Source organism: Falco biarmicus, chromosome 8, assembly GCF_023638135.1.
Source record: "Falco biarmicus isolate bFalBia1 chromosome 8, bFalBia1.pri, whole genome shotgun sequence".
Lineage (NCBI taxonomy): Eukaryota > Metazoa > Chordata > Aves > Falconiformes > Falconidae > Falco > Falco biarmicus.
In genome coordinates, this window is record NC_079295.1 from 32,423,430 (window position 1) to 32,450,757 (window position 27,328).

At 39.1% G+C, this 27,328-nt stretch overlaps 1 protein-coding gene across 1 annotated transcript in view; it reads right to left on the bottom strand.

Moving 5' to 3' along the window:
* The window catches only part of MYLK (myosin light chain kinase), a 216,420-nt gene that overhangs the window by 144,533 nt on the left and 44,559 nt on the right, over positions 1–27,328 (bottom strand). The window contains exon 2 of the mRNA XM_056348444.1: positions 10,325–10,482. Within this exon, the coding sequence (XP_056204419.1) occupies positions 10,325–10,482 (158 nt within the window). The remainder of the gene's footprint in view (positions 1–10,324; positions 10,483–27,328) is intronic.

The window sequence follows — 27,328 nt, forward strand, 5'->3', positions numbered from 1 at the left end:
GACTATAGAAAAATAGCAAGTCCAGAAATTCCCACCAATTAAGTAAATTTTCTTCAAATTCAGCCTTAGAGACATCCCTATAGATAAATCCTTAAACAAACACACTTGCCTTCTTTAGCTGACACAAAGCAGCACAAATGCATGGTCTGGCTTCAGCTAAAACAATTCTGGCTTGAGTAGATATTACACAAAATAAGAGGAGATTCTCTTTAGCTCCATACGTACATTAGTTGAAGTGCTCTAAAAAACATTATTATTATTACCATTATTATTTTAAAAATTGGCTTTTGTATTCCTTTAATTACAGTATTAGTACCAAAACAATGAAGAATAGGGACCCAGTCTTTCTGCCATTGCACAGCAGCAGAGAACTGTCTCCAACTGGTTCTAGATAAGTAATTAAGGTGGGAAAGGAGACAGAAAGAAAGCAGGATAAATAAGTGTGATAGTGGCAAATAGCACATTTCTTCCACAGTTTGGGGGTAGGGGGCGTTCTTAAAACAGTCTCAGTTGTACAAAAAAAGTCAACCCTGAGTAACAGCAACTGAGAACAGAGATACTGTATGTCCAGTCTTCCCCAGTCATGGCCTCTTTCCTGCTTAGAAATTTTGTCTGGGTGGAATTTGAGAATATTCAGCATTGTCTAAGATTTCTGAATGTCTGGCTGATGGCAGCAGCTCTGCAAAGGGTCTGACCAAACTCTGCTGCCAAGCATCCAGAAATCTTGGCTGTTGCCTCAGTGCACGCACAGATCAGTTGCATGGGACAATGTACGAAGTCCAGCACTTTTGAGAACCATCACACCCCCTGCACACAGTGACAGGGAGACAGGTATGAAGTGAATTTATGAGTTAAAGAGACAGAGGCAGAACTGGAGCTCACAGACCACCATTCCTGTCTAAAAGCTAGAAATTCCTTGAGCAGCAACTTGCACCCCCTGCTGTTTTTTCTAAAGGACATATACACAAGGCAGGGAAAATTGGTGTCAACACATGAGTCTTTGTGTCAGTTGCTGAAAGGAAGTGTCTCTGAATAATTCTGGGTGTAGGTGTCACTGTGTAGGAAAGCATTTTTGTCGGAATCCCACCTTAACCACTTCCCAGCAGAGCAGCCACTCCCACTTTGCCCTTGTCTAAAGCTGAAACTCTTTTGAGTCACTGTTTTATAAGGCAATGCAGAGTTATGCAATAAAATAACACCAAATAAAATAACGTATGCATTTCTCATGAGAACATGTAAATGGATAAAACCACAGCACTGTGGTAAGTGAATATAACAGGAGGTCAATTACACCAAGGAAGAAAAAAGCAGTAGAAGATGCAAACATAAAAAAAGACATGCAATAAGTTGTTCACAGCCACCTAACTTGTGCTTATTTCCCTTTTATATTTCAGCTTTCTATACCCCAATGTCTGTCTAATACAAAATGTTTCAGTAACTTCTGAGTGCACCACATTTTTCCCAAGAATGCTTACTGGTACATGGAAAGAAAGATTAAATAAAATCTCCAGTCAAACTGATAACTTTTTCAATTCTTTGCTCACAAAAACACACCTCAGTATTTCATATCAGGTTTCTCAGAGTATCACAGTGCATGATAGTTTTACAGATCAGTCCAAGTCCTCTCACAGCATCCACTTTCATCAGACAACTGTCTCCAATGCAAACGTGGATCTTTCCTGAGTTTCTTCCTCATATGGCTCAAAACAGGCAACCCTCCAGAAAGTGCAGATCCAAAACCACTGGCAGCTTTTTGCAGCTAGCTGCCCAGTACATCCAGTAACAAAACCATCTCATGCCAACAGCAAAAGATTTTGTGCCACGTCATCACCCTCTGCCATTATATGGGCTTCTCTCATCTCAGATCCTGCCATCTCTAACCTAGACATACAGTGTAATTAAGCCATACTTCTGGAGTGCCTGCTGACTGAGGCTTGGAAATGGAGCACACACTTGTTGCTTCAAGTCCAAAGCAAAGGGAAGATAACAAAGGTTTTGCCATGCAAAGCTACAGCAGCAGCAACAGTAAACCAAATTGGTTAGATCTCAGTTTTTCCATTAGCAAGTAGTTGAAAGGATTTACACATGCCATGGGAGTGTTTCCCTTAAATGCTTCCCTACACTATCTCTTAACACACCACATAAATGGGTCTCCCTTCCATCTCAGAACAGATGGCAGAATCACTGTCAATCTTCTAATTGCCTCTGGTTTCACATTGCCTGATCCCAGTTTATTTTCTCAGGCACAATATTTCAAAGAGTACCTGTGCAACCAGCGGCAGTAAAAGCATCTCAGAAGTTGGCGAATCGATGCACATCATTGGGCTAAACTGATTCAAACAGATATATAGATAGGGTGTTGCAACAGCAGGGTGGTAGAAGGACAACTGGAAAGCACATTAAAAATGGACAGGATTTGACACTGACCTGGCTTGCCATCAAGCTCCCTTACTTGGAGGGGGATGGAAGAGCAGAACAGTAACTACTCAGTGGGCAACAAACTGAACTAAGAACCTCAACACCTACTTAAAATATGAACTACACATCAATACATGAAATCTAGCTCCCTGGTATTAGAATACCAGACTAGATTTAGTAGTTTGATATCTTGGTTCTGGCAATGGACCATATATGATGGTTCACATGAAGCAGAAAAACAACCCCGTACTGCACTGTTGCCAACCGTGCAATGCTTTATCCAAGGAGAAAAATTCTTTCCTGTCCCCTAGGCAATCAGTTTGTGGTCCTTAGCATGACATGTGGCTGTTCCTCTCAAGCAGAGCTGTAGCACAAGTATTCTTCAGGCTCATAAAATTCATGACCATCAATATTACCCTCAAAAATTATACATGTGTGCAGCCAAAGCAGGTTAACTGCTTGCCGCAATCGAAATTTACGTAATCAAAATCTATGTAAGTTTTGATTTTTACAGAAGCTAACATGGACTAGGGAAACCTGGATGAGAGTGCCAGCATTCACCGACTCCTTATGCAGGCAGTCACAGTGCAGAGCCCTGTTGGGGTCAGTCCATCCTGCTGCTCTATTCACTACACACATCATCAGGACTACAGGGTCCCAGTATTTTTTCATGCCACAGAAAGTGCATCTGCCTTCTAATATGTCCCCAGACACTTGTGAAAGAACTCTTCAGTGCTTCTAAACACAGGAAGAGAACCAGAGGATTAGCTTGCCATCTTAATACACATGTGGCAAGGCTCACAAACCCAAGCAAAAGCTGAACCTGAGCCTTAACACTAGGATGGACCAGTTCAGGCTGAGAGCAATGCTTAAGCTATGAGTATAGGTGGATGCGGAGTGGAGTCAGGACAACATCTAAATAACTGTTAGATTCTACAATGGAGACATATCTTCCCCTCTAAACAGTTACAGTGGGAACTTAGAGCTGCATAAATAAAGTTGTCTAATACTAAGAAGTCAAATTTCTAAATAGGGAGGAGGTCTTCTCAAAAAGAACGCAGTTTGAGACATAACACAGTCTTCAGAATTAAGTCGCTGAGCCCGTAGTCTCTGAGAGACCAGTAAACAGGATACTAAGAGATCAGATAGGCACAAAAACATGTGAAGTTGTGGAAATCTGTGGCCACCCTCTGCCCATCAGAAGAAAAGGAAATTTTTACATATTTGCAAATTCCAGTGAAAAAATCTTTCTAGAGGCTTCTGCCCACCACTCATATTAATACATATTTGCCACGCTCATGAGATTTACAAAAGGTAGTGAAATTCACAGGAATGCTTAAGAGCTTTATTTCCTTTGACTATATGGAAAATGACAGTATTTGCATGCATATTGGTCTACTGTGGTGTTTTGAACCTTGGCTATAGAACAGTGCAGCTAAGTTTCAGAGAGTGAGAGACTGAAACAAATTAAATTTTAAACTAGATATATGGCTAATGATCTTGTACTTGTAGGACAGCACAGCAATGTGCTCTGCGTCATAATTAAAGTATTCCGCACAGTTTCAGAAAGTGAAATATAGGACCACCCAAAGTCTGAAAGAATTTGATAGGATACAGTGCTTGGATTATTAATTGTTCAAATGTTATCAGCAGCATCAAAATACCTTCTTACCTGATAATTTACAGATGCTTATTCAGGTGCTACAGCTGAAAAGGATTTCCCTGTCCTCTCATATGACACTTGCCACAGAAACCCCCATGATATTTGCTACAAAGAAAGGAATCTTTTTCACTAGTATGCCATTGAGCATTATAAAATGCAGTGATGTTCAGATGAATTAGAAAAATAAAGATACATAATCACCATTTAATGTTGCAAAGCACTGAAAGATTCCAGTAATTAATAAAACTGAGAAAGAAACAGCTTAAAACAAAGGCTTGTAACATTTTGGCCTGCTCTTTTCCAAGAGTATCTCAAAGGTTCTGATGGACAAGCTACAATGTCTTAGCACAAGGCAGGAGATTACTACCCTGAGCTGTTCGCCTCACACATGATGTGCAATTGAAGAACAGTATATCATTCAATTCCTAACAAGCTGGGAACCCACAACACAATTTCATAATAATCTGGGAATGTTTCCCTAAAAATCACCTCAGCAATTGATGGATGAACAACTGAGATGCCCATGCAGCAGACTTTTGGGGAACATCTAGGGAAAGTAATCTTGCCTTTGCCTTACTAAGTGGTTCCACACTTCAGCCAGTGCTCCAGGCCAAAAATCGTGCTCATACACTTGAAAGATGATGAGCTAATTTTTTATGCTGAGGTCACGTTGGAAAACTGAGAACTGCAGACAGATATAAATAAACTTGCTGCAATTTTAGTAAGAAAACTAGGGTGGTAGTCGGAGGAACAAAAAAAAAAAAAAAAAAGGATTCCTGTTAATGGCAACTCCAGTTCCTGTCTACCTCCAATTTCCTACATTTATGGGCTATTTCTCAATTTCTGCACTCCCCTTGATCCTCAATTGAAATTTCACACAATTTATCTTACACCCGCTGGAAAGAAAAGTGACAAATTTGACTCTGAGGCCCTTTCTTCCTTGTTCACTTAATGAGAGTACAGGATCATCACAATATCAGATTTATATCCTGTCTTGGATTCTCAAAATATTTGTCCTTTCTGATAAGATAAATTCCACTTCAGAGCAACTCTTTGAAGAAAATCTCCTGTCTAGCCATTTGTAAAACTTTTTGTTTTTCTTTAGCCTGAGTCTAGTTTAATATTTATACTATGTGATGAAGCAGAGTATCAGGAAAAACCCATCAAAACATCTGTAGCCTATTTTTCAGCACAGAAGAACTTAAGTATGTTGAGTAGCTACTTCTATTACTAAATCTTAATAAGTTGTTTTTATTAAGATGGTCTTTCTCAACAGGTCCACCGTTCTTCTGAACCTCTGGAGCATTAAAGTGACAGAACAAGCAATATTGTACTAACCAGCTGATGACAGACCCAGATGACACAAGCTCTGCAGGCTGCTGCAGCTCTCCAGTGACAGTATCCTTTCAAACAGTAGTGTTGCATTCTCCCTCACCCTGCCCATGTTTCTAGACTAGAAGCACAAGCAAAATAGAAATTTGAACCTACCAGTTAAACAACAGCCCCAAACACCATCTCTCCAACTCTGTTACATTATAAAATCGAGCTTCTGTGTTCTGTTGTTTAATAGTCAGTATAATTAAAACCTAATTGTTTTTTTCATAAAACAGTAAGGAGAACACGCTGTGCTCCATTATTCTTATGTCAAATTATCATAATGTAGCTTGTCCCACCCCCAAAAGTAAAAATTCATAGAACTATTTAGGTTGAAAAAGACCCTTACGATGAAGTCCAACCATTAATCCAGGACTGCCAAGTCCACCACTAAACCACGTCCCTAAGTGCCACACTTACATGTCTTTTAAATGCCTCCAGGGATGATGATCCAACCACCTCCCTGGGCAGCCTGTTCCAGTGTCTGACCACCCTTTCAGTGAAAAAATTTTCCTAATATCCAACCTAAACCTCCCCTGGCTCAACTTGAGGCCATTTGCTCTTGTCCTGTTGCTTGTTACTTGGGAGAAAAGACTGACACCCATCTTGCTACAACCTTCCTTCAGGTAGTTGTAGAGAGTGATAAGTTCCCCCCTGAGACTCCTCTTCTCCAGGCTAAACACCCTCAGATCCCCAGCCGCTCCTCACAAGACTTGTGCTCCGGACCCTTCACCACCTTCATTGTCCTTCTCTGGACATGCACCAGCCCCTCAAAGTCTTTCGTATGGTGAAGGCCTTAAAAGTGAACCCAGGATTCAAGGTGGGGCCCCCACCACTGCCAGGTACAGGGGGATGATCACTTCACCAGTTCTGCTGGCCACACTGTTTCAGATACAAGCCAGGATGCTGTTGGCCTTCTTGGCCACCTGGGCACGCTGCTGGCTCACGTTCAGTCAGCTGTTGACTAACACCCCCAGGTAAAGGACAGGAGGGCAAGCTTCCCAGCCACTCTTCCCCCAGGCCTGTAGCACTGCGTGGAGTTGCTGTGACCCAAGTGCGGAGCCTGTCACCAAGCCTTGTTGAACCTCATACAACTGGCCTTGGCCCATCAGTCCAGCCTGTCCCGATCCCTCTGCAGAGCCTCCTGCCCTCTGCACATCAACACACTCCCCAGCTTGGTGTCATCTGCAAACTGACTGAGACTGCATTCAGTCCCCTTGTCCGGATCATCAATAAAGATATTAAACAGAGCTGGCCCCAACACTGAGCCCTGGGGAACACAACCTGTGACCAGCTGCCAACTGGATGTAACTCCATTCACCACTACTCTTTGAGCTCTGCTGTCTAGCCAGCTTTTACCCAGCAGACAGGATGCCTGTCCAAGCCATGAGCAGCCTCCTTCAACATGAGAAATGCCTAACTGCTAAATATGCTTTTATTTAATTCTTATCTTTATGCCCAGCCCTCAGCAATATATTAAACTGTCAGAAGGGCAGGGAGAGGGGAAAATCCCTGCTTGGTTTGCTTCTTATTAATCACTGAAACAGTCTGGTAAGAGGAGAGGGAGCATGAGGACCTGAGTAAAACATACCCAAGTAGGCTCACTACATGCAAGCGCCATAAAGGTATTACATGATGGAGGGACACTTAACACTGAGGAAAAGATGCTCAGTTTAAAGAGAGCTGGGACCAGGCAGGAATCTGTCTCTAGGAGACTTGCCTGACAGGTGAGAAAATTCTCTCAGCAGATGACAAACTCATGGCAAACACTTCATGTCCCCTTGCTCCTTACTTTTGAGAACAACCATGCTTTCTCCAGCTGCTTTTCTTCATTCCTTTTCCTTAGGGTCATCTTGGCTCAAAAAAAGCTTTGGCAGAGATTTTCTCACCTGCAGGGCTTGTCCTTCTCTCCTGTGGCGGACAAAGACAGACTGCAGTTTGGAGGCCAGCTACAGAAATGTCTGAGGAAATACTGCATGAAAATTACAGCTGGGACAGGACAAATGGTGCAGGATTCAGAACTTGCTACTGAAAAAAAAGACTGAAAAGTTCTTCTAGGAACATTTTATTTTACAAGTTGGTGTGCCTACAATTTAAGCCCATGTCTCCCTTGTCACATTTCTAGCTCCCTTTCACCAATACAAACACACTGATGAGGATCTTTAGCAACCCAGCCTAACAAGATTTGTTCAAATGTTTCCCATGGGAGACAGCTGAACCTGGCCAACTTCTATTGATCTTCCACCTGTCCCTGTGCCAGAGCACTTAAAAGAAGACACTGACTGTGTTGCTTTTGTTTGTTGACCTCACTGGACTTTACTGCTACAGTTCTGCTGCTCCAGCCACGTGTGTGCTTTGGCAGAGGGTGAATAACTTCAGAAATGTTGACGTCTGCCCCGTGTTCCCTTAGCAGGGTTTGGAAATCATGGGGCATCTTTACTTTTGGAAAGCTGTGGGGAAAAAATTGACTGAGCCACAAGTGACTCAACAAGCAAAAAGCTTAAGCTAGAAATGTAAAGTATACCAAATTCTTCCCCTTACTAGAAGGGCTACTACAGGAACTTCGATGAGATAAGAGAGCAGGTAAATTTGTACAGCCCATCCCCACCTTCCTTCTCTTTGCTTTGTAATATTCAAGCTTCAAGTATTTAAAGTATATTTGTGCTGCAAGACCAGTCGCCAGGCTTCGATTCTTCAAAGCCTTTCTGACTTCCCACTGACCAGTTCATGTAAAAATATTTTGCCTTGTGGAGAAGCATGCCATTGGCCAGAAATGGGAAAGTGGTGACATAAATGTGGGGCGAAGACTCCATTTTTGTATAGTGCTTCTACAGACACCAGGGAGCAGAGGTCTTGAAGGAAAAAACCAAGAGTAAGATAGGAAACATTCCCTTAACATTCTCCTTCCTACAGTCTTGGAAATTTGTGGGATGCCTTTAATTACATGAACCTTCTTGATTGAGATCAAATTGCAAGTTTGTACCTCTGCCTTCAGATAGGGTGGATTCCAGGAAAATTGGAACTAATTCATAATGATAAAGATTGGCTGGTTTATGTCTTCAGCTGTGTTACATGTTAGTCTCACCTGTGTTGGCTGAGAGGTAAAACAAAGCTCCTCCAGGGCAGCAAGCTGAACTGAACAAAAAAACAGGCAATGTTCCATGCATAGCAAGAGGCTCAGGTGACAGACAGTGGCTGTAATTGCATCATCTTGGTTTGCCAAACCGTTAAGGCAGGCTACTTGCCACAAAGTAATTGCAGATCTCATGTATTTCAGCAAAGCTGTGCTCTTAATGCTTGGCACTTAGGAAAGCACTTTGAGCATTAAAGGTTTATTTCAGCTATATGACACGACATGCATGCAAGTAGTACATTATCATCTCCATTTTAAGACTGAAAAATTAAAGGTTTCAGCCATGCTCATATACCAAATGGGCAGAACAGGAATTTGGATTTTCATCAACTAAATTCAATCCAGGACTTCAATCAAAACATTGTTCCTTCAAGAAACTTAAGCCTGTCAATTTAATTCATATTGAATTTGTGTATTTTTTCCAAGCTACTAAAAAAAAAAACTCAACACGTCAAACTTTACCATTCCAGTCTTCAAAGCAACTGCAAAAAGAGAATAGGTATCCCTGAAAAATTTAACAGAGAGAGAGTTTCTGACTGGTGCCTTAAAATTACAATAAAAGCAAGCTAATTTTTTTACAAATCTTTTGAACTGTTTGATATAAAACTGTTCTTTGGTTTAAACAGTTACATTGAAATTTTCTTGTTTTATGAAAAATGGCAACTTTTCTTCAGAAAGACAAATCCAAGAACTACTTCTGAGTTTTGGTTTTGCACTTACAATATTATATACTCAAAAAAAATTGTTTTCCTGCCCAGTTCCTGTCGAAAAAAATCCCAGTTCCTGGCCTGGGCTTGCATAAAACATAAGATAAATATCAAATGCCCTTTACTGGCCCTCTGTTTAAGTTAAGAATTTCCCAAATTCCTTCTAGCCCTTGCTTTTGTTACAGGAAAGTTGCAGTTTCCTGCCTCTGTCAGACGAGTCCTGCCACTGCAAAGATTAAAAATGGGATCAGTTTGATGATAGAGCTGTCAGCACGCAATCAGAGCATGACATAGACAGAAGGAAGCTGAAAGAGCTGAGAAGGAAAACTGGCAGCTCCAGGAAAAAGATTTCCATTAAGAGAAGAGAAAGGAAGTTCGCTAGAACCAAAAAGAGATCATACCAGGATTGAAGCATGAAAGATGTGTGGATGCCAGTAAGCACAATTCAATGTCCCAAGCAGGAAGGGAAGAGGATAACCTGAGATCCACACTCTGCTACACACCCTTTCAAACCCTTTGGGTTAACACATTTCCTTGAACAAATCAATCTTTCCTCTGAAAACGCTCCTTTTGCTTTCAGATTAACAAGTATAGCAGGTGGTGGAGATACAAAAATGTCACAACTCTCCTTAGAGATTCCTAGCTTGACTACTAGGAAGAACATGCTGTAGCAGGGTCAGATTTGTGTTACACACAAAGCTTCACAAACAGGCAGATGTGGGATGCAGGGCAATGAATATGCAGTAGGAGAATTACTCTCTGATTATAGACAGCTCTTGAAGCAGTCTTCCACTGATATTAAAGCTCAGTGCCTGGCATGCTCAACTAGGTTATACTAAGCACATACTCGGGTTTTGCAACACTCTACTTGGAAACAGACCCATAATGGTCACACTACCTCAGGAGAGTAAACACTGGTGTATTCTTGAGTGAAGGCCCTGTATGACAGAGGCAACTTCACCATTTTTAAGGTAGCTTCAGGAAAGGGCAAAACCACATGGAGAAGTCCTCCGTATTTCTGTTTCTTACCTTCCCCTCAAATCTTGCTGTGGTTCCCAGCTGCACTCTGATATTTCGAGGCGGAAGAGTAAATGCTGGTGCTTCAACAGGGACAGGGGGGCTGAGTGTCAGGGAGGTTTTGGCAACTCGAGTAGATGTCACCAGTTTCACGTCCCCCATGATGTGCGCTGTAAAAGAGAAACAAGTGGTAATATAGAAGTTATGATGATTAATTACTTACATTATGGTAACAGCTAAGAATCAGATCAGAAGCAGATCATTCTGTATGTATGCTATATTCATATACTTAGTTAAGAGTTTTCAGCCTAAGGTGACAAGTGCTATTGTCTGGGTGGGGAACTGAGACACGGGAAGGTTGCCTGGTGTGCCTGCAGTTGCTGTCAGGGTCACAGCCTTGAGCTGAACTCAGTTTGAACTCTCATGTCCCAGACCAGAGCCTTAACCAAAAAGTCATCCTTTACAACTGCATTAAAAGGTAATAACTTATTTCAGGAGGATATTTTCACAGCGTGACTTTGATTTTCCTGGCCTGGAATACACCAAAATCAATAAGTCTCAAAAGCAGAGCCAGCATTAAACAAGTACTTATGAAATAAAGAGAACTCTGTTTGCACTGGATTTAAGTTGCAAGCGGGAATGTGGAAAATCTGATTTTTCATACCATGCTTTCAAGATCTTAAGAAATATCTGGATAACTCCCTCCAAAGTACTGCTAGTACATAACAAATGCTTTTGCAGAAATTCCAAGTCTCTACTGCAAATCTTTCTACAGCAAATATGCTGGTAAAATAGCATGGAGAACAAATTTCATAATGCTACAAAAATGGCATTTTGGAGATCTCATTACAGATATCTGCCTCACAGGTGACTCTTCTGCTACACATTTCATACTTCCCAAGAAAGCAAAAATTATTCTATTTTTGAAAAGTAAAATTTCAGGTTTTCTGGAGAAAAAAATAGTAGTAGCTTTAGTAGCTGACCCTAGTGCTAACTCCTTAAATAATCTATGTAAATTTGAAGCCCCACTGTAAAATGCCTATTTAATAGACAAGTTTAACAAGGAAAAAACACCTGAGAAATGGATTGACCCACCAACAGGTCATGGTGAACCAGTGAAGAACACTGGGCTTCCAGTCATAATCCTCTGCTATACACACCAATCCATAATATATATTATGTTGTATTTATTCATCTGATTCTGATGAATGTTACAATAAATAATAGTTAAGTAAACAGTGAAACTTCAATTTGAACAAAAGAGAAATCAATTAAACTAGGGACACATTATTCCTAATTGTATGAAGGATACTTTTCTTAGAACAGGCTGGAGTTGTTTGAGGAGCAGGGGAACACAACACTCACTCATTTCCAAATAGGACTTACATTCCAACATCACTTATGTGCCACAGTTTTCCACGTAGCATACCTGACATGCTCTATAAACATACAGAAACACCTTCTCTATGCTGATTGAAAACAGTTTAAGAGGGTAGACCCTCTCGTGGAAGTTATTAGTCTAAAAGTTAGATGTTCAATCTGAACTGGAAGTTTTGTCTCCCTCACAGTCAACTGAGGCACCTCCGGAGGGTGTTTTGTTCTAAGATGTAGGAGCCACAGAGCTTCCTCCTTCATAGTATGCACTTGTCAGGAACTGTAGTTTAGAAAGCAAATCCTTCCACGATACCAGCTGATTTATGTATGCACACAGTGTTTTTTTTAAAAAAAAATCTTGGAATCTCCTTCTTCAAGATGATGTGGACTTTGGATTTCTCTGGAATGGTGTCCTGTTGGCATTTCTGTATATCAACATGCAAAAAACCCCAAGAAAATATCATAGCAGTTCTAACAATTGTATTGCTGAGACCAAACACATAAATGGAATAGAAATGTTTCCTTAACTATGATGCAAAAGTTTAAACCGAGAAATTCTGCCTTCCTTTGCACAGGAGTTAAGCTCGCAGTGAATATCTGTATTGGCACCCAGTCACCTCAGAGCACAGCATGTCCCCCTTTCCAGTATAAGCAACTCTTTAAAACACAAACAGACAAAACAACCCCAAAATTATCTCTGCACCTTATCAAAGAACTGTATGAAATCATAATATAGTTCAAATAAGGAAGAAACTGATTGTATTCCAGAGACAAAAGATGAAATCAAAGACTTGGTACTTTTCTAACAAATATACTTGGCACCCTAACAAAAATTGAGTCTCTCACAGCTAGTTACTGTGATGAACAACCATTTGCCTAAAAAAGTGAGAGAATTTTTCTTTCAATTAATTGTTCTTTCATTAAGGACAAGACTCCAAACTCAGTTCACTCAGCTGAAACTGCAGTTTATTCCAGCAGACTTTCAATCAATTATACAGCTCTAAACTGATGCATACTGAGCACACTGAGTCCATATTTACTAGCACATTTAAAAAAAAATATATATTATTTTACAGATTAAGATAAAACATCTTTCAAATCCCAAATTACTGTAAATATCAACTGTGATATTTTGTCACTTTTAGTATACAACATTGCTAATTTTGTATCCACTTATCTCTTCTGAACTGGCCAAAACCCCATTTTAAGTTCTATTTCTAATTTTCTTTTTTTCTCTTTCTCTAAGTGCTTCCTTGAAATTCTCTTTTCCACAGATGATCTTCACTTCTTGACATGCTCAACTAACTTCCCAATCCTCAATTTTTCTTCCCACATGATGTTCCCCTCTGCTAAGCAGCACCTTTCCAGAGCCTATAAATGCCAAAATCTGCAATATCTCTCTAGCTGTGAAACCCTTCATTAACAAATCAGTCTGCCAATACAAGCCTGCAATAAAATTTTCAGACCACCAGTAGTGACAATAACGTGCCAGGCATAATACAGATGTTATGGAAGTCCTCTCCAGTCTGAAGACACTGTAATGACATTTGATTCCATAATAAGCCAGTAACAAAACCTATCCTTCCACACACATCTGTATCAACTTTGCAGAGAGTTTACAAAACCAAAACATCATCAAAACCACACATAACCCATAAATTTTATTTTAAAAATAGTATTGTAAGAGTAGTAACATTCAGAATGCAATTCAAACTTGATATTTACCCATGCAAATGGAACTCCATTTTGGCCAATGCCATTATAACGGCTGAAACAAGCATGAGAAAACTATATGCACTGCAGGTGCTCACAGGATTATTTTGTAGGGACAAAATGCTCAAGTGTCAGTCCTTAGGTACAATGCACTGCTTATGTAGGGTGACTTTAAGGAACTTCTTAGGCATGACACCTGCTTACACACAGAAACCTCCACACTGGAGCTACAAGATCAAACTCACCAACTACCTGAAACAGAGCCATCGGCACATGCCTGGAAAATACACTGCATTCAACATACGCTCATCCTCCAAGCATTACTGGGCTCCGATATATCCGGATTTCACTGGATGAAAAGTCCTGGGCCTAGGAAAGACTGATGAAGACTGAGCTAAAGGTCAACACCAGCTTTGCACTGATTTTTCTAGTTATTTGATCAAGCTCTGCACAAAACAAAATGGAGGAGAAAAAAAATAAAAATAGAGAAATGGTGTGGGTGTGTGTGGGTGTGGGTGTGCAGGGAATGGGAAAAAAATGAAAAAAATCCTGAACAACTAAGCCACTCTTACTGGTCAGGTTAAATTTCTATTGCATATTGGTAAGATGCCAAAAACTGCCAACAAATTGATGCTTAATATAGTGAGACTGTAAAGCACAAAATAAAGTAATAGCTAGTCTTTGCCATAAACACATCTTGCATAGATTTAGGTTTTTCTAAATAAAGTGTCTAAATGGGATTAAATTTACAAGTGAATATTAGCTTAGATCAGCACAAGCAACTTTCTAGCAACACAAGCCTCTAATCATCCTCATACAGAAGTCTGACTTTAATTAGCTGTGTATGGTGAAGATGCTTCTAGTAAATAATTAGGAAGTTGGTTTTTTTTTCCATCTTAGAGGATATTTAACAATTATGTTCCCAAACAAATAATTCCATCTTGTGCAGTCTGGCATTACCACGGAACTACCATGTCCAAATATTTTTAAAGAAATAACATTCCAGAGACCAAATGTTGTTCAAGCTTAAAATTTGATAGACAGGAAGTAAGCAGACATTTAAAAGGTATGGAACGTATCTGATTTTTATTTTTTTTCCCCTTAAATTTAGGTAACTTTCTAGAATGAGCTTTTCCCTAAAATCTTTTTCTTAGGTATTTCAGGCTTGCTGCTGAATAAGATTTCAAGGATGCTATGTGAACTCATAACATTTCATTCTGCATGCAGTGCGCACTTAGACTATGGTCTTTAAACAAAACCAACTGTAACTGAAGTTGCAATACAAACATTGTGGTATTAAACATAAAAGAAAACCACCACGCAAATGTTGGCTTGTATGGTAGTGATGTGGTTAGACAGCATTTCTAATCTGGATTATTTTTTTTTATTCTTAATCCTTTCTAAAAAGCACATAAACCCTTACAAATTCTCACAGTGTGCCCTCTAATCTTTCTAATACCAAAGCAGACTAGTGTGTTTCAAGCATTTTCTACTGGGAACAAATCTCTGTCACTCAATACTCTGCTCACAAAAATAAACCCCAAAAAAGCAAACACTAAGAAATCCACCACTTAGTTTTTTCTCCTTCACTTATTTTGTATAAGTAAATACTTACCATCAGCTTCCTATATAACCATTTAATTATACTAATTTCCTTTTACTGAGTCCTTCCTCCAAGGCAGAAGAAAAATGTAGTTGCATAGAGGGCATGAGTGTGCGTATGAGAAAGCAAAGTTGTGCAAGTGAGAGGAAAATGGAGCTGCCAGCTGAAAAACCTTTACTTGGCTAATTGATAGTGCAACTCCACACCTAAACAGCCCATTTTAATGTGGTCCAGCTACTCTGTTGTTTTCACCAGACTGCCTTTAATAACATCTGAACCATCTCTTGAAATCTGGGTAGCACTCTTTAAATGTAGGAGCAGAAGGACAGACAGCCCAGGGGCTGGAGCATTTGTCTGCTGCTTAGGAGTCCTGGTTGAATTCCCTGCCCCATAATGGGCTGCCTGCATGACCTCAGGCAAGTCGCTAAGCCTCTCTTGCCATGGCTCCCCATTTGTAAAGTGGGGATTATTGTACTTCCTTACCACAAAGAAGTGCTGTGAGGATAACTATATTAAAGGGTAGGAGTCAGGCTACAGTAATAGGGCCACATAAATAGCATAACTAGCAAAAGGCATAAAATTGCTATAAACTTCCAGGAAGCTGGATTTCATTATAGCTTTTTTTTAATGAATCGTGTTTTTTTCAAAAAGCACATATTTTAAAACAGTAGGTAAATTTCTATTCCCCTACACAGACCACTGATTTCAAGAGTTTTGCTAGGGAATAAGTGTTATTCTTCAAATATTCAAAGTATTATTCTTCAAAACCTTCAGTATTTAAGAAAGCTTCTTTCATTTCTCAACTTGCTTGATAGCTTTCCCTTTCCACACACCTTACTTCCTTTCCTATAGTCTCTTTCTTTACCAGAAGGACTAACATGTGGTTACCATACTTCTATACCAATCTGTAAAGGAACACATTCTTCACAGGACTACAGAAATGAATTTTTGCAGCCATATGCCTTGAGACTATCTTTTCAGTCTTGCCCTCCAAGACCACACAAGGAAGTGTCCTGCCTCCTGTCAGCTAGCAGTACCTAAGAAACAGCGTGTAGGGAAAACAATAAACCATAAAGGATCAGCAAAGCTGATGAAGTCATGGGTAGATTTAACAGACGGGAAGAGGTTGGAAACCAGAACAGGAAGTGAGGGACTTGCAACCCCACCCGTTGCAGCCACCTGTTCTGGGAAGCTTCTCCTTCAGCAACTATAACAGGTATTGGCCTCTGGTGAAAGAAGAGCAACAAGATTATTCTGTTGCACATAGGACTAATCTGAACCAGCCACACTAATAATACAAGAGAAAGATCTTTTCTTTTTCTAAGGGAGTAGTAGGATACTGTCCACAAAGTCATACTTTCGTGATGTTCGTATCTTGTTGTGCTTGTGCTCTACTATTTCAGGGTCTTGCTAAGTGTTGCAGTCAAGCAGCACCTCAGAACATGTCCTGACACTATGGGACCAAGTGAAATTTTGTACCAGTCCTGACTCAGCTGGTGTTTCTTCCTCTGTTGTCTCATCCATGAATGATCATCATCATCTCACTCGTTCACAACACAATCAGTTTCTACAAAAGCCCTTTTAGTCACAAAAAAATCATCCCTACACAAATGGGAATTACAGATTAATTTACAGCTTGTGCTAAAGCTTAGGCTCACTAAAATGACAGTAAAAAAATTCTGAACTAAATTACAATTTCATTTGGGATCATCACATCAAAAATTTTCCCACAAGTAAGCAATTTCTTCAAATCCCCCATCATTTCAGTGCCTTGGATTTCACACTCAGCAAGCCAACCACGAGTCTTTGCATTAGCAAGAATCTTGCCTGTACACAGAAAAAGGAAAGAACAGTTTCAAACCGTTCCAGGTGCTCATTTTAATAAATTCCTACTGCAGCCCTAGTTTTATGCTGATACAATAGCATATATTGAAATACTGTCAAGCTCCAAAGAAGATGTAGGTGTGTGAGACTGTGATATAGAGTTGGAGCTACAAAGTATAGTAGCAGCTTTCTGAAATCAAGCTAGGTCATTTTCTTATATAGCACTGTGCAATATCTTCTAGGAGTTTGAGCTACACTGAGATAGAGAAGAACAAAAATGTTTTGTGGCAGGTTTCCTTTAGTCCACTGTATGTCTTGGGCATCCTTGAAAGAAAAAGGATGATTCTTTCCACATACTCTTTCAGGGTTTCTACAATGTTCAGTCCGTAAGTAAAAGTGGCTAACCTGGTGAGACCGAGAACAAACTTCATAATTAATACTCATTTGACAAGTCTCTTATGAGACAAAAAGATAGCCACATGGCTTGTGTGACAGAACTGAATTGGTTTTAGGAGATCAGAGAGAGAGGTAAGAAGAGAATCCATTTGTCTGATCCATAAATTTGATGCTTTTATTATATTTGCAGCATGTGCATTAACCTGAAATGGTTTCCATGGTACAGTCACATAGCTGGGTGAGGAATTTCATCCTTATCTTACATAAAAGCATAACTCAAGATGATACTAAGTGACCTATGTTTTATATAAAGATGTGTTTTGACTACTATAGGCTCTAATAAACCTCTTTATTTATGTAAATCATATTAAGAAATCTAAAAATTAAAAAACAAAAGTTAAAAATTTCCACATGTTCTTATCAAGGAAAAAGAAAACCATGCCCTCCCTAGCCACCTATGTTGCTTAGCAAATAAATCACTAGCAAGGATATGACCTTCTTGCAGTTACAGACAGTTATAAACATCCTCTATTTTTCCTCAATTTCATAGTACTGTTTAGGGTAGTAAAGATACAGGCCCACTGGATTTGTGTATAGATCTCTAACTTCACCTACTGTCAGTAGTCATGTGGCTGCAACAGAACGTGTCTTACGTGAGCCCTGATATGTGCTCTTGCACAATTGTGTCTTAAAGGTTTATTGATGTATTCAAGTAGCTGCAAAAGGTATTTCAGGAACAAGGAAGGATGTGGAAAAACATATAAAAGAGAGAAATTGATGTATACCTTTGATAACATATTCATCTTGATTATAAACAGACATGCTACATTATTCACTTATTCCATAACCACTGAGTATTAAACTTTAAGAAAAAACATACCCATTACAAAGCAGCTGAACATGTGTCTTAAGAATGCAATGACATTTTAAGACTCAAAACCTTGCATGTTTAATTTAAAACATCAGATTAAGCAGCAGCAAATCAGAACAGACCACAAGAAACAGCTTCTTTGCAGCTGTTATCTTAGAAGAAATACAAGTAACTAAATGTGACATGTATTGGGCAGGTTCAGTACAGCATCCATACCTAAAAATTATTTTATAGCAGCAAATTGAAGCCAGAGGGAAACCCAGATGGCAAATAGGATGCAAGTTGATCTTGTTCTTACAGATTTTGAATAGAAACTTTTTATAGAAACATGTTGGTCAGAGTAATTCAATCTGACTTCAAAATCTGCTACAATCCTATTTTATAAGCAAAACTTAAAAAAAAAAAAAAAAAAAAAAGGGCCAGACCGACAGAAAGGTTTTCAGTGTACTAAGCAGCAGGTCATTGGCAATAAAATTCCAGTGGTTTTCCTTTAAAGGATCATTTCAGGTACTCAATATATACCAAAATCCAAAGACTTTAGTCTTGGGAAGGTTTGGACTACAATTCTCAATCTGAATTTCATCATTGACAGCAGCCCTCATAAAGGAACAAACTTCCAATAATACCTTTTATAGTCCTTGAACAAGGATTTTCAGGATATGCAGAGCATGCACTTATATTTGTAAAAAGAGAGATCGTACCAGTCCTCATCTCACCAATAAAATTTTGTACTGAATTTGCACCTTGTAGCTTATGTGTTACAAGTACCAAAAATAACTGGTAGAAGCTGGTGTTTATGATAGAAAAATACATGTGTCAAAGATCATCCAAAATTCAGGAGATTTCTGGGTGTGGATATGAGATATGACCTCAATCACTGGACAGCAGGACCTGGACTAACAGCTCATTTTTGCAGAAAGGAAAACAATTCTTTAAGTGCTGTGCTGCCTTTCAGGATATACACTGATGCAATTAACAGAGAAACCTGTAGGAAGACATTTGTTCCAGGTGATCTTCACACAGCAGATTAGAATTTCCAACCAGTTTCCTCTCTCCAGCTCACAGTCACATGACATCAGTGACTGAACAACCCAGAATACCTGAGGATTAGCTGGGAATCCCAGCTGACCATGGATTTAAGAGAACTTGGGTAAAACATTTGAAATAGACACTCTTGAAATTTAACTTGCAAATCTAGAGTAACTTTTAGTGCCAGTGGCAACCATGTGAAGGTGAAGCACATCAGTATAAGCTGATAATATCATGAAGTTTCAAGTACACAAGCACAAATTTGCAGCTACAGCTCTAGTTCAGACTTAATACTCAACATGTACAAGCCCAAGAACACAGTTTGCTAACAGCAATACTTAGCACTTAAACAATACCTTTCACACAAGCCCCTTAGAAGACATTTATATGTATTGTCTCCCAATTTTGAGGAAGGAGAATGATTCGGTACTTCAATGATTTAGTATAAGACTATAGAGCTGGGAGGCAATTAAAAAAAAAAAAAGTAGTAAAATCAGGATGTCAAAGATCCAAGGACCGAATGAAAAACTGAATCTTTTAAAAAAGAAAGAAATATCTTATTTCCTGTTTATTTTATAAGGTAATTCCTTTCAACTGAGTGCAGGTTTCAGCAAGGCTTCTAGCAAAGGTAACAAGTTTAATTCTGGAGCAAGTCAGCATGAGGCAAGTTTTGAAATGTCTGCCTACCATTTGATTTAAATTATAAGTTTTATAGAAAAAGTCCTTGTTTTGCTATGTCTTAGCAGTGGTAGAACACTATGCTAAATCAGCAGTTTACAGTGAAGTTGTTTGTTGAGCTTTTTAGGTTCCATCTTTCAAAGAGTAACCACAATATTAACCTTCCTTGATGCTGATGCTGTAGGTGGCCAATTGCTATTGCCCATTTCCAAGCCAATAGGGCCATAAAATTGCATGAAAGGTTAAGTCATGGAAGATTTGTGGTTCATAAAACACAATTTTTTTAGTCTCGAGGTTTTGCTTTGTGCTTTAGTTTCATACATAGCCAGAACTCCAAAAAAAAAGACAGACGCAAGTTCGCCAAGTTGTATGCCATTTGGGAAAATGAACACATGCACTCTACTGGCTGACATGTGTGAACCCTGGGGTAATGTTGGAAAGAAACCTGTTGACTTCAGCCAGCAACAGACTGGGCCATGGATAAACGTCACTAAATTTCAAATTATACAGCAAATACTTAATACTAAAGGAATTAGGTTCTTCGTTTGAAAGAGCCACTGATTCTTTATGCTGAGATACGCTGCACAAGGCCACATTCTGTGCAGCCTTCTATTCTATTAAGTCCCATTAACTGTCAGCAGAAAAAACTTAGCCCATAAGTTCTCCTTCGAGTTTATTTTTTCTGGAAACAACAGTTTTATTCGTGTATGGAAGCCAGCATACTCCAACAATCATTGGTTATACGTCAATTCTTAACAATGTATTTGGCACTGTAAAGCAAACAGAAACACCACCTTGCTGAAAAAAGTTATGACCTAGATGTGAGATAGGACTATACAATGATAATATCTTTTTTTTTCTTAACCAACAGAGTTGGTTTTATTTCATAAAAGCACTAGGAAGCATACAAAACTTCTTGCTCACAGTTACAGCATTGACAAGAACATTTACAATTAGACTGCAGAAGAAGTTTTTCTAAGGTAGTAACAGCTTTCAAATTTTCAAGATAAAGCAATGTCTACTAAAGGGAATGAGCTTGTGCTTGGTCCACAACACCCTCACGGGACAGTTTTCTGTGATCTTTTTCCTGTCCCTACTCACAGAAAGAAAGAAGTGAAAGCTTTAAGAACACAGTTCAGGAGAGCTGTACCAGAGATCATCAAGAAGTTAACACAGTCTTCAGATCATGAAACGTGAACCCCTACATACATCCTTTGAGCTGGAGAGTTCTTTTCTGCTTTACCCCGAGTGTCTAGGGTTTAGTAATAATGTAACCAAAGATGATAAACTCCTAACACTGAAGCCATCAGTCTGTTCTCGTAGCTAGTAAGATTTCACATCCAGTGCTGCATGCCGCACTCCAAGCCTGAACTAGCTGGAGACTTTGGAAACAAGCAAACAAGAAGTGGTAGCATTTTTACAAATTCTTAAACAGAATAATTCCCCAAATGGGCTCCACTAGGTGGAGAAGTTAAGTGTTCGAATACAATTACCACTTTAATAGCTTGCTGCAGAGAAAATGAATACAAATTTATTCTCAATGTACATGGAAAATTACATGTGAAGTCATAAGCTTTTAATTGTACCAGGGACAATTTAGACATTGGGGAAAAAGTTTAATAAATAAAAAGTGAAGCAGTCCTGAAAGAGATTGCTCAAAGAGTCTGAAGTCTTCAGTGCTGGAAGCTATACAAATGTCTGTCAGGAATGACATGTACAGTTTAGCCCTGGACACAGGAAAGACCGGATGGCCTTCTGAAGTCCCTTCCAAACCCATGACTCCATGATTCATCTGGCAATTGTTGTTAAATTTGGACCATGACATAGGACTTTCACATGCTGGATATAGGTCAGCAAGACAGTTACTATTCTGTAGAGAACACTATAAATATGAGGAAAAACAATTGTTATAGGGGGGGGGGGGGGGAATCAGCCTATGAAAATGACTACAATATCAATATATAAATCATCAACATTGCAGTGTTTAGCAAGGAGGGAGATGGAATCTGATTTGATCTTACTTAAGCACCGGTTTGCAAATCTCAGCCAAATGTCCATTTCTGATAACAAGTGAACACATCTTTCCTTTGAGACTGCAAAGAGTGGGACATGCAGGCAAATTAATGCTTTTAAAGACACTTCCATTTTCAAACATACAGAAACTTCCCTGTTACATCCCAGCATCTTATTGAATAAAAAAGTCTTTACATACTTTTAAATGAGTTTTTAGATTAGAGAGTTGTGGTAATTTGCTTAGATCTCATCACATTTGTTCAGCTATGCTCTACAAAAGCACACAATGAGCATTCTCAAAGCCACCATCTTAAAAGTGTATGTAAAAAGAGATTCAGATATGAAACAGTGGTTTTAAGACTTCACATTTCAGTGGGGCTGGTATGAACAGAAAAGTGGTTGGACTCTGTCTGAGATCCAGGTCTGCCCTGACTCCCCTGCTTCCAGCTGGGAGACAAGCCCAAAAGTAGCCCATTTTCCTTCTTCTGCATGGAAATTCATTGGAATGGCTCTTCTCATGAAATCTGGGCCCCATCCAATCCTCAGCCTCTCTTTACACAGTATAGCTGTTCAATTAACATATCAGCATTTACTGTATCAGCAAGAAAAAAGGTGGTAGAAATAATAAAATCTTTCCATCATGTCCACAAAGCGAGTTCTCCTATACCATTTAAAAAAAAAAAACCCAACAAAACTGAGCAAGTCAAAGAACTGTGATGTTTTCATGAGCGTGTTCTATAGAGGCTTGATCCTGTCAGTCACATTAACTTGTCTATCACACAGGGAGTAAAAGGTCTAGCTCTCCTCACAGGCAGTGAAAAGATGGGAGGTGAATAACTTTTCATGTCCCTGACAGGCATCAGTGATCCCTAGCCTGGAAAGAACAGAGGGAGGAAAAAAGGAAGAGTTGAGATTAAAAACAAAAGAGAATGAGAAGGAAAAAAGAAATCAACACGAGATTAAAACGACAATTCTGCAGTTCTGAGGATGCAGAAAGGCACTGAGGAGTGGAGAAGAGTACAGTCACACAGACAGTGGGAATATAACAAAGAACATATGAAGAAGGCTGTCAGAGGCCACCAAAATTCAGCTGTGCTGACAGTATGGTTGAGAATCATGATGGTTCTGTTAAATTCTACAGCTTTAACTGAAAGACCTTCAGAACATTTTCTGTAATCCCCTCAATAAGAACCGACAAATAATCCAAGAATGGCTGAGGTTCATACAAATCTCTGTTGACTTTCACCCACAGATTAAGTTGTTGAAGAGTCATTCCTCCCATGCCCCCCTTCCCAATCTTTGTTGTTTGTGAAGTGTCTTACATTTCTCCCCACCCAAGTGTCTCAATCAGTCTGTCTACCTGTCAGTCTAGGGAAATTCTCCTTTATAAGAGATCCCAACCACTGCTCTGGATGCCAATGCTGGAAGTGAGCAGGTCAGAAAGACACCAATTATACAAATGTTTACACAGATGTGAATAAAAATGTGCAGTGTTGATATTAGAAACAGAAATGCATTCTTCGGTTTAAGATGAAACATTAAGGATTTTTTAAAAAAAACACATATGAAAAAAACTAGTTCTTCAAATGTCGCCTATACTTCATATCCATTCATCCATTACTTCTTTCGTATATCTCTTGCATACACAAGAATTGTTCATGTTTTCTCCATTCTCTTTTAAGTTCGTTTTGCATGCAGTTCCTACCAGAGGTGTCTTCTTTAATGACAGATTAAGAGAATCATCCCTCTCCTGCCCTTAAATTACCTACTACCACCACACTGAGATACATACAGCATATTGAAGTCTTAATTGAGATTAAAATATGATCTCTGTCAAATTTATTCTGACAACCAATTTCAGTCATGGAGGACAGGGGGCAGAACCCAACCAGTTTCTGTGTTTTGTTCCTAGTCACATATTTTATTCCAGTATTGTATCCGAGGTGAGCAACAAAGTAATGTCTCACTTCAATTTAGCTGAAGTCAATAGAAAGGCTGGCAGTGTCTTGCATGAGACCTGAGTAAGGAACCAGGTCCAAGGCAAGCTCTTCATTTACAAGCACTTGCCAGGAAACTTCTGTGTGCTTAATACAGAGCTCTGCAGGCTCTGCAAACCAGTTTAGAACCAGGTGCACTTTAAAACTCTGCAGAGAAGCTCTAACGCAGACGTGCCTTATTATATCATTTATCAATTAAAAAAGTAAGAGTATGCCTCAGTTCTAGAAGATATCCATGAAAAAAGGTTTTTAATTAACTTGGAAATAACAACAAAAAAGGTAATCTGATCTTTGATTAGTATCAATAGGATTAAAAAGTTCAAAGAATTTTGTAAAGCTTAGGGAGGGGGGTTGAGAAAGTATCAGTAAAGTCCATCCCATTTTGCCCTTAAGCAGTCTTTTTCCTATATCAGCAACAACCAGAAAGTTACCTTATGAAATTGTCACAGAAAGTGTCAAATTGGAATGAGAATTCTGCAAACACAGAAGTCCCCTTTTAGACAAAAAAATATCCACACTAACTAGAATCTAGAAACTAGCACTGAGGAGGTAAGAGAGGATAGAAAACTGCTTTTCCCAGTGGACCCACAGACACAGCATAGATGCAATTCTAGCAAAGGGCTGTTTGGCCAGTTGCACAAGATTATTTCGTTTTCTCATGAAGATTTATTGGAAAAAGACTGCTTTCATAAAGGCAATTATAAGGATAATCTATATCCAGAATCAGTAAATAGGGAGTAGAAATCATTGCACTGAAAACTGCAAAGGTACACAAACAGGAAGTTCATTGGTCTTGCTGAGAAAATTCTTGGAATATTTGCACCTCATGTGACAGATATCCAAGTCTGCTGATCAAGGAATGGTTAGGCTTCAGTTTTCAAACATGCCTCCAAAATCACATGCAAAATAATTCATCATTGAAAAAAAAACCAAAAACAAACTTGCGTGAGCACACTCATGAAAAGAAACCAACCACCTAAGTACCCAACTATTTCAAGGAGAAAAAGAAAAAAAAAACCAAACAAAACTTAATTGCATCTAAAGGCATCCAAATGAGGATTATTTTTTTCTTTTAACATTAGATATAGTTTCTGAGGAATCTAGCTCTGAAGACTGAGGGATAAAGATAAGATTATTAATACAAATAAGACCATATGAATATATAGGCTAAGTAAGCGTATTGCTAAACAACTCCCGATCAATATAGCAATATTTTGACAAGTAACAGTAAATCCTAAACTCTCAGTAACTATGTATAACACTCACAGCACAGGAAGCCAAGATGGCAGTAAAAGCACAAAGACATTTTTGCATAGCAAGTTAGAGGTCTGTAGTGGAATTCCTACTATGCCACAGCAAAGTATACAGTTTGTATCCCCCAGTCCCAGCAGTGCATTGCCTCACAAGTTCAAACAAAAAGCATAAGGATGTCACTCGTTACAGGTTACAACACAGGAAGACTTCCCCTATGGCTCAAATACTATTCCTACTTTTTCTGTAACCACAATAATTTTGCTACTATTTCCAATGGCCTTTCCCTGCCAATACCTCCAACATTTGCCAGCTAAAAGAAGTATTGCAAAATATTTACTAGTTAATCAAATCACACATTCCCCTGTGCTGCTGCTTAGCCAATGGGTTTTTTTTACTCTATCACTCTACCAGCTACTGAAATGAATCCACAGCTCTGTTAGCTTTTAGACTTTCAGTTTTGGGGTGGGTTTTTTTCCCCTCCATCAGCTTGATCTCTCCCATGCATCTTTGCCATGTCAGCTTCAAACCTGAACAACTTTAGTGAAGACATATAGAGAATCTATAAGAAGCATGACCCAGTCCTAGCGCTGTCCCTGGGCTCTGTGAAACACTTCTGTTTAAGAACTGAGGAAAGGCAGAATGCAAATTGATTTGGAAAGTTTCAAGTTCCCATGTTTATCATCTTTTTCGTCCCCTGCATTTCTTCATGGCAGTATGCAGTCTATTGGAATGCTGAAAGGCTCATCTCCTGCTTTCTGAGGTTTTGTTTTGGTTGGTTTGTGCGTTGTTTTGTTCAGGGCTTTTTTGAGGATGTTTATTATCAAACTTGGAGGGGTTTTTTTTCCTCATTACCTTCTTGATTCCTCACATCACTGCTGAGATTATCTACTGCCTCTTCCTGCCTCCTCTGTCCTCCCACACCAATGAACAATGTTCCAACATCACTGTCAGATGCATTTTAGTTGTATGGGAGTACAGTGGTTTATTCTATGGACACTACTAATGATGGCTGAAACAATAAATGCATGGCTTATGATGCACCAGACTACTTAAAGTAAAAGGTAAAGCATGGAGGCCAGACAAGCACAGGTAAATGATGGGGGTTTTTTATGATTACTATTATGTTACCATAAGGGAGAAGAATGTCATAAGGAGCTAAGTTGTAAGCTGGTATAAATCAGTCTGTCTTCATAGGGTCACAAAAATGAACCAGTTTACACTGGCTAGAGTTTTGGCAGCTCAGTATAAACCCATTAATCATGAACTACAGTTCCACAGTTCTACAAGATCTGCAACCTCAGTAACCTTGCATTATTTATTCTATTTCTTGTCTGGCAGGAAAAAACAGCCTCCAGGAATCTGCCTGGTGAGGTACAGGACAACAGATGATTTCTGCTTCTGAGGCAACAGCCTTATGTTTGGAATGACTAGGTTATCTGAAACCAGAGGCACAGTAGCTAGGCAAGAGTTTTATTCTTTAGATTAAACAGAATGGTCCTGTTTTCAAACAGTGAAGATATTTCAAACCATCTTTTTCATTGTTTTAATAGATAACCTTTAAACAGTGTAATCCAGGCAAATTCCACACAACATCTAGTAATCTAAAGAGAGGACAGGGAGCCCAGACCTCCAGTCTGCTTCTGATCTGGATTCCCTTTCAGTCTGTGAACTTTTCCTGCCTCTGTTTTACCAATGCATTGAGAAAAGAGTGCTATTCATCTCAGAAACTGCTGCAAGAGTTGGGTTTTTTAAAAGTATGTTTGACAACTCTAGAGCAAAACCCTGCTGCAAGAAATCTGTAGGGCCTGAGTCTAGTTTTTAATAATCTTTACTGTTTGCACAGTAACTGCCATTCATGTCAGCTTTGTATGTTCAGGAAAGACAGCCAAAGAGTTTCTACATAAGAAGCCCTTAGCAAGCAGATATTTAGGCATTCAGAAATTCAGATTGGCTATAAAATAGGTTATAGAATTTATGCAGGCTGTCATAAGGTGTCTATTGCAACTTTATGCTTTTTCATTAAAACAAACACCACAATCCACTCTGAAGATTTAAAATGTGTGGCCAGATGCAGTTTTGTTTTGAGGACATTTCAGTCCAAGTGATCAGAGGCAGTGTTGTTACTTATATGTGGTTCTACATCATACATCTGAATGATTTGCCCAACAAGTGATAAAGAAAACTGCTTTTCTAAGATCCTAGAAGATGACATTACACAGTATATTCAGCAAAGCATCAATATTTCTAACACACCGAGTCATGAT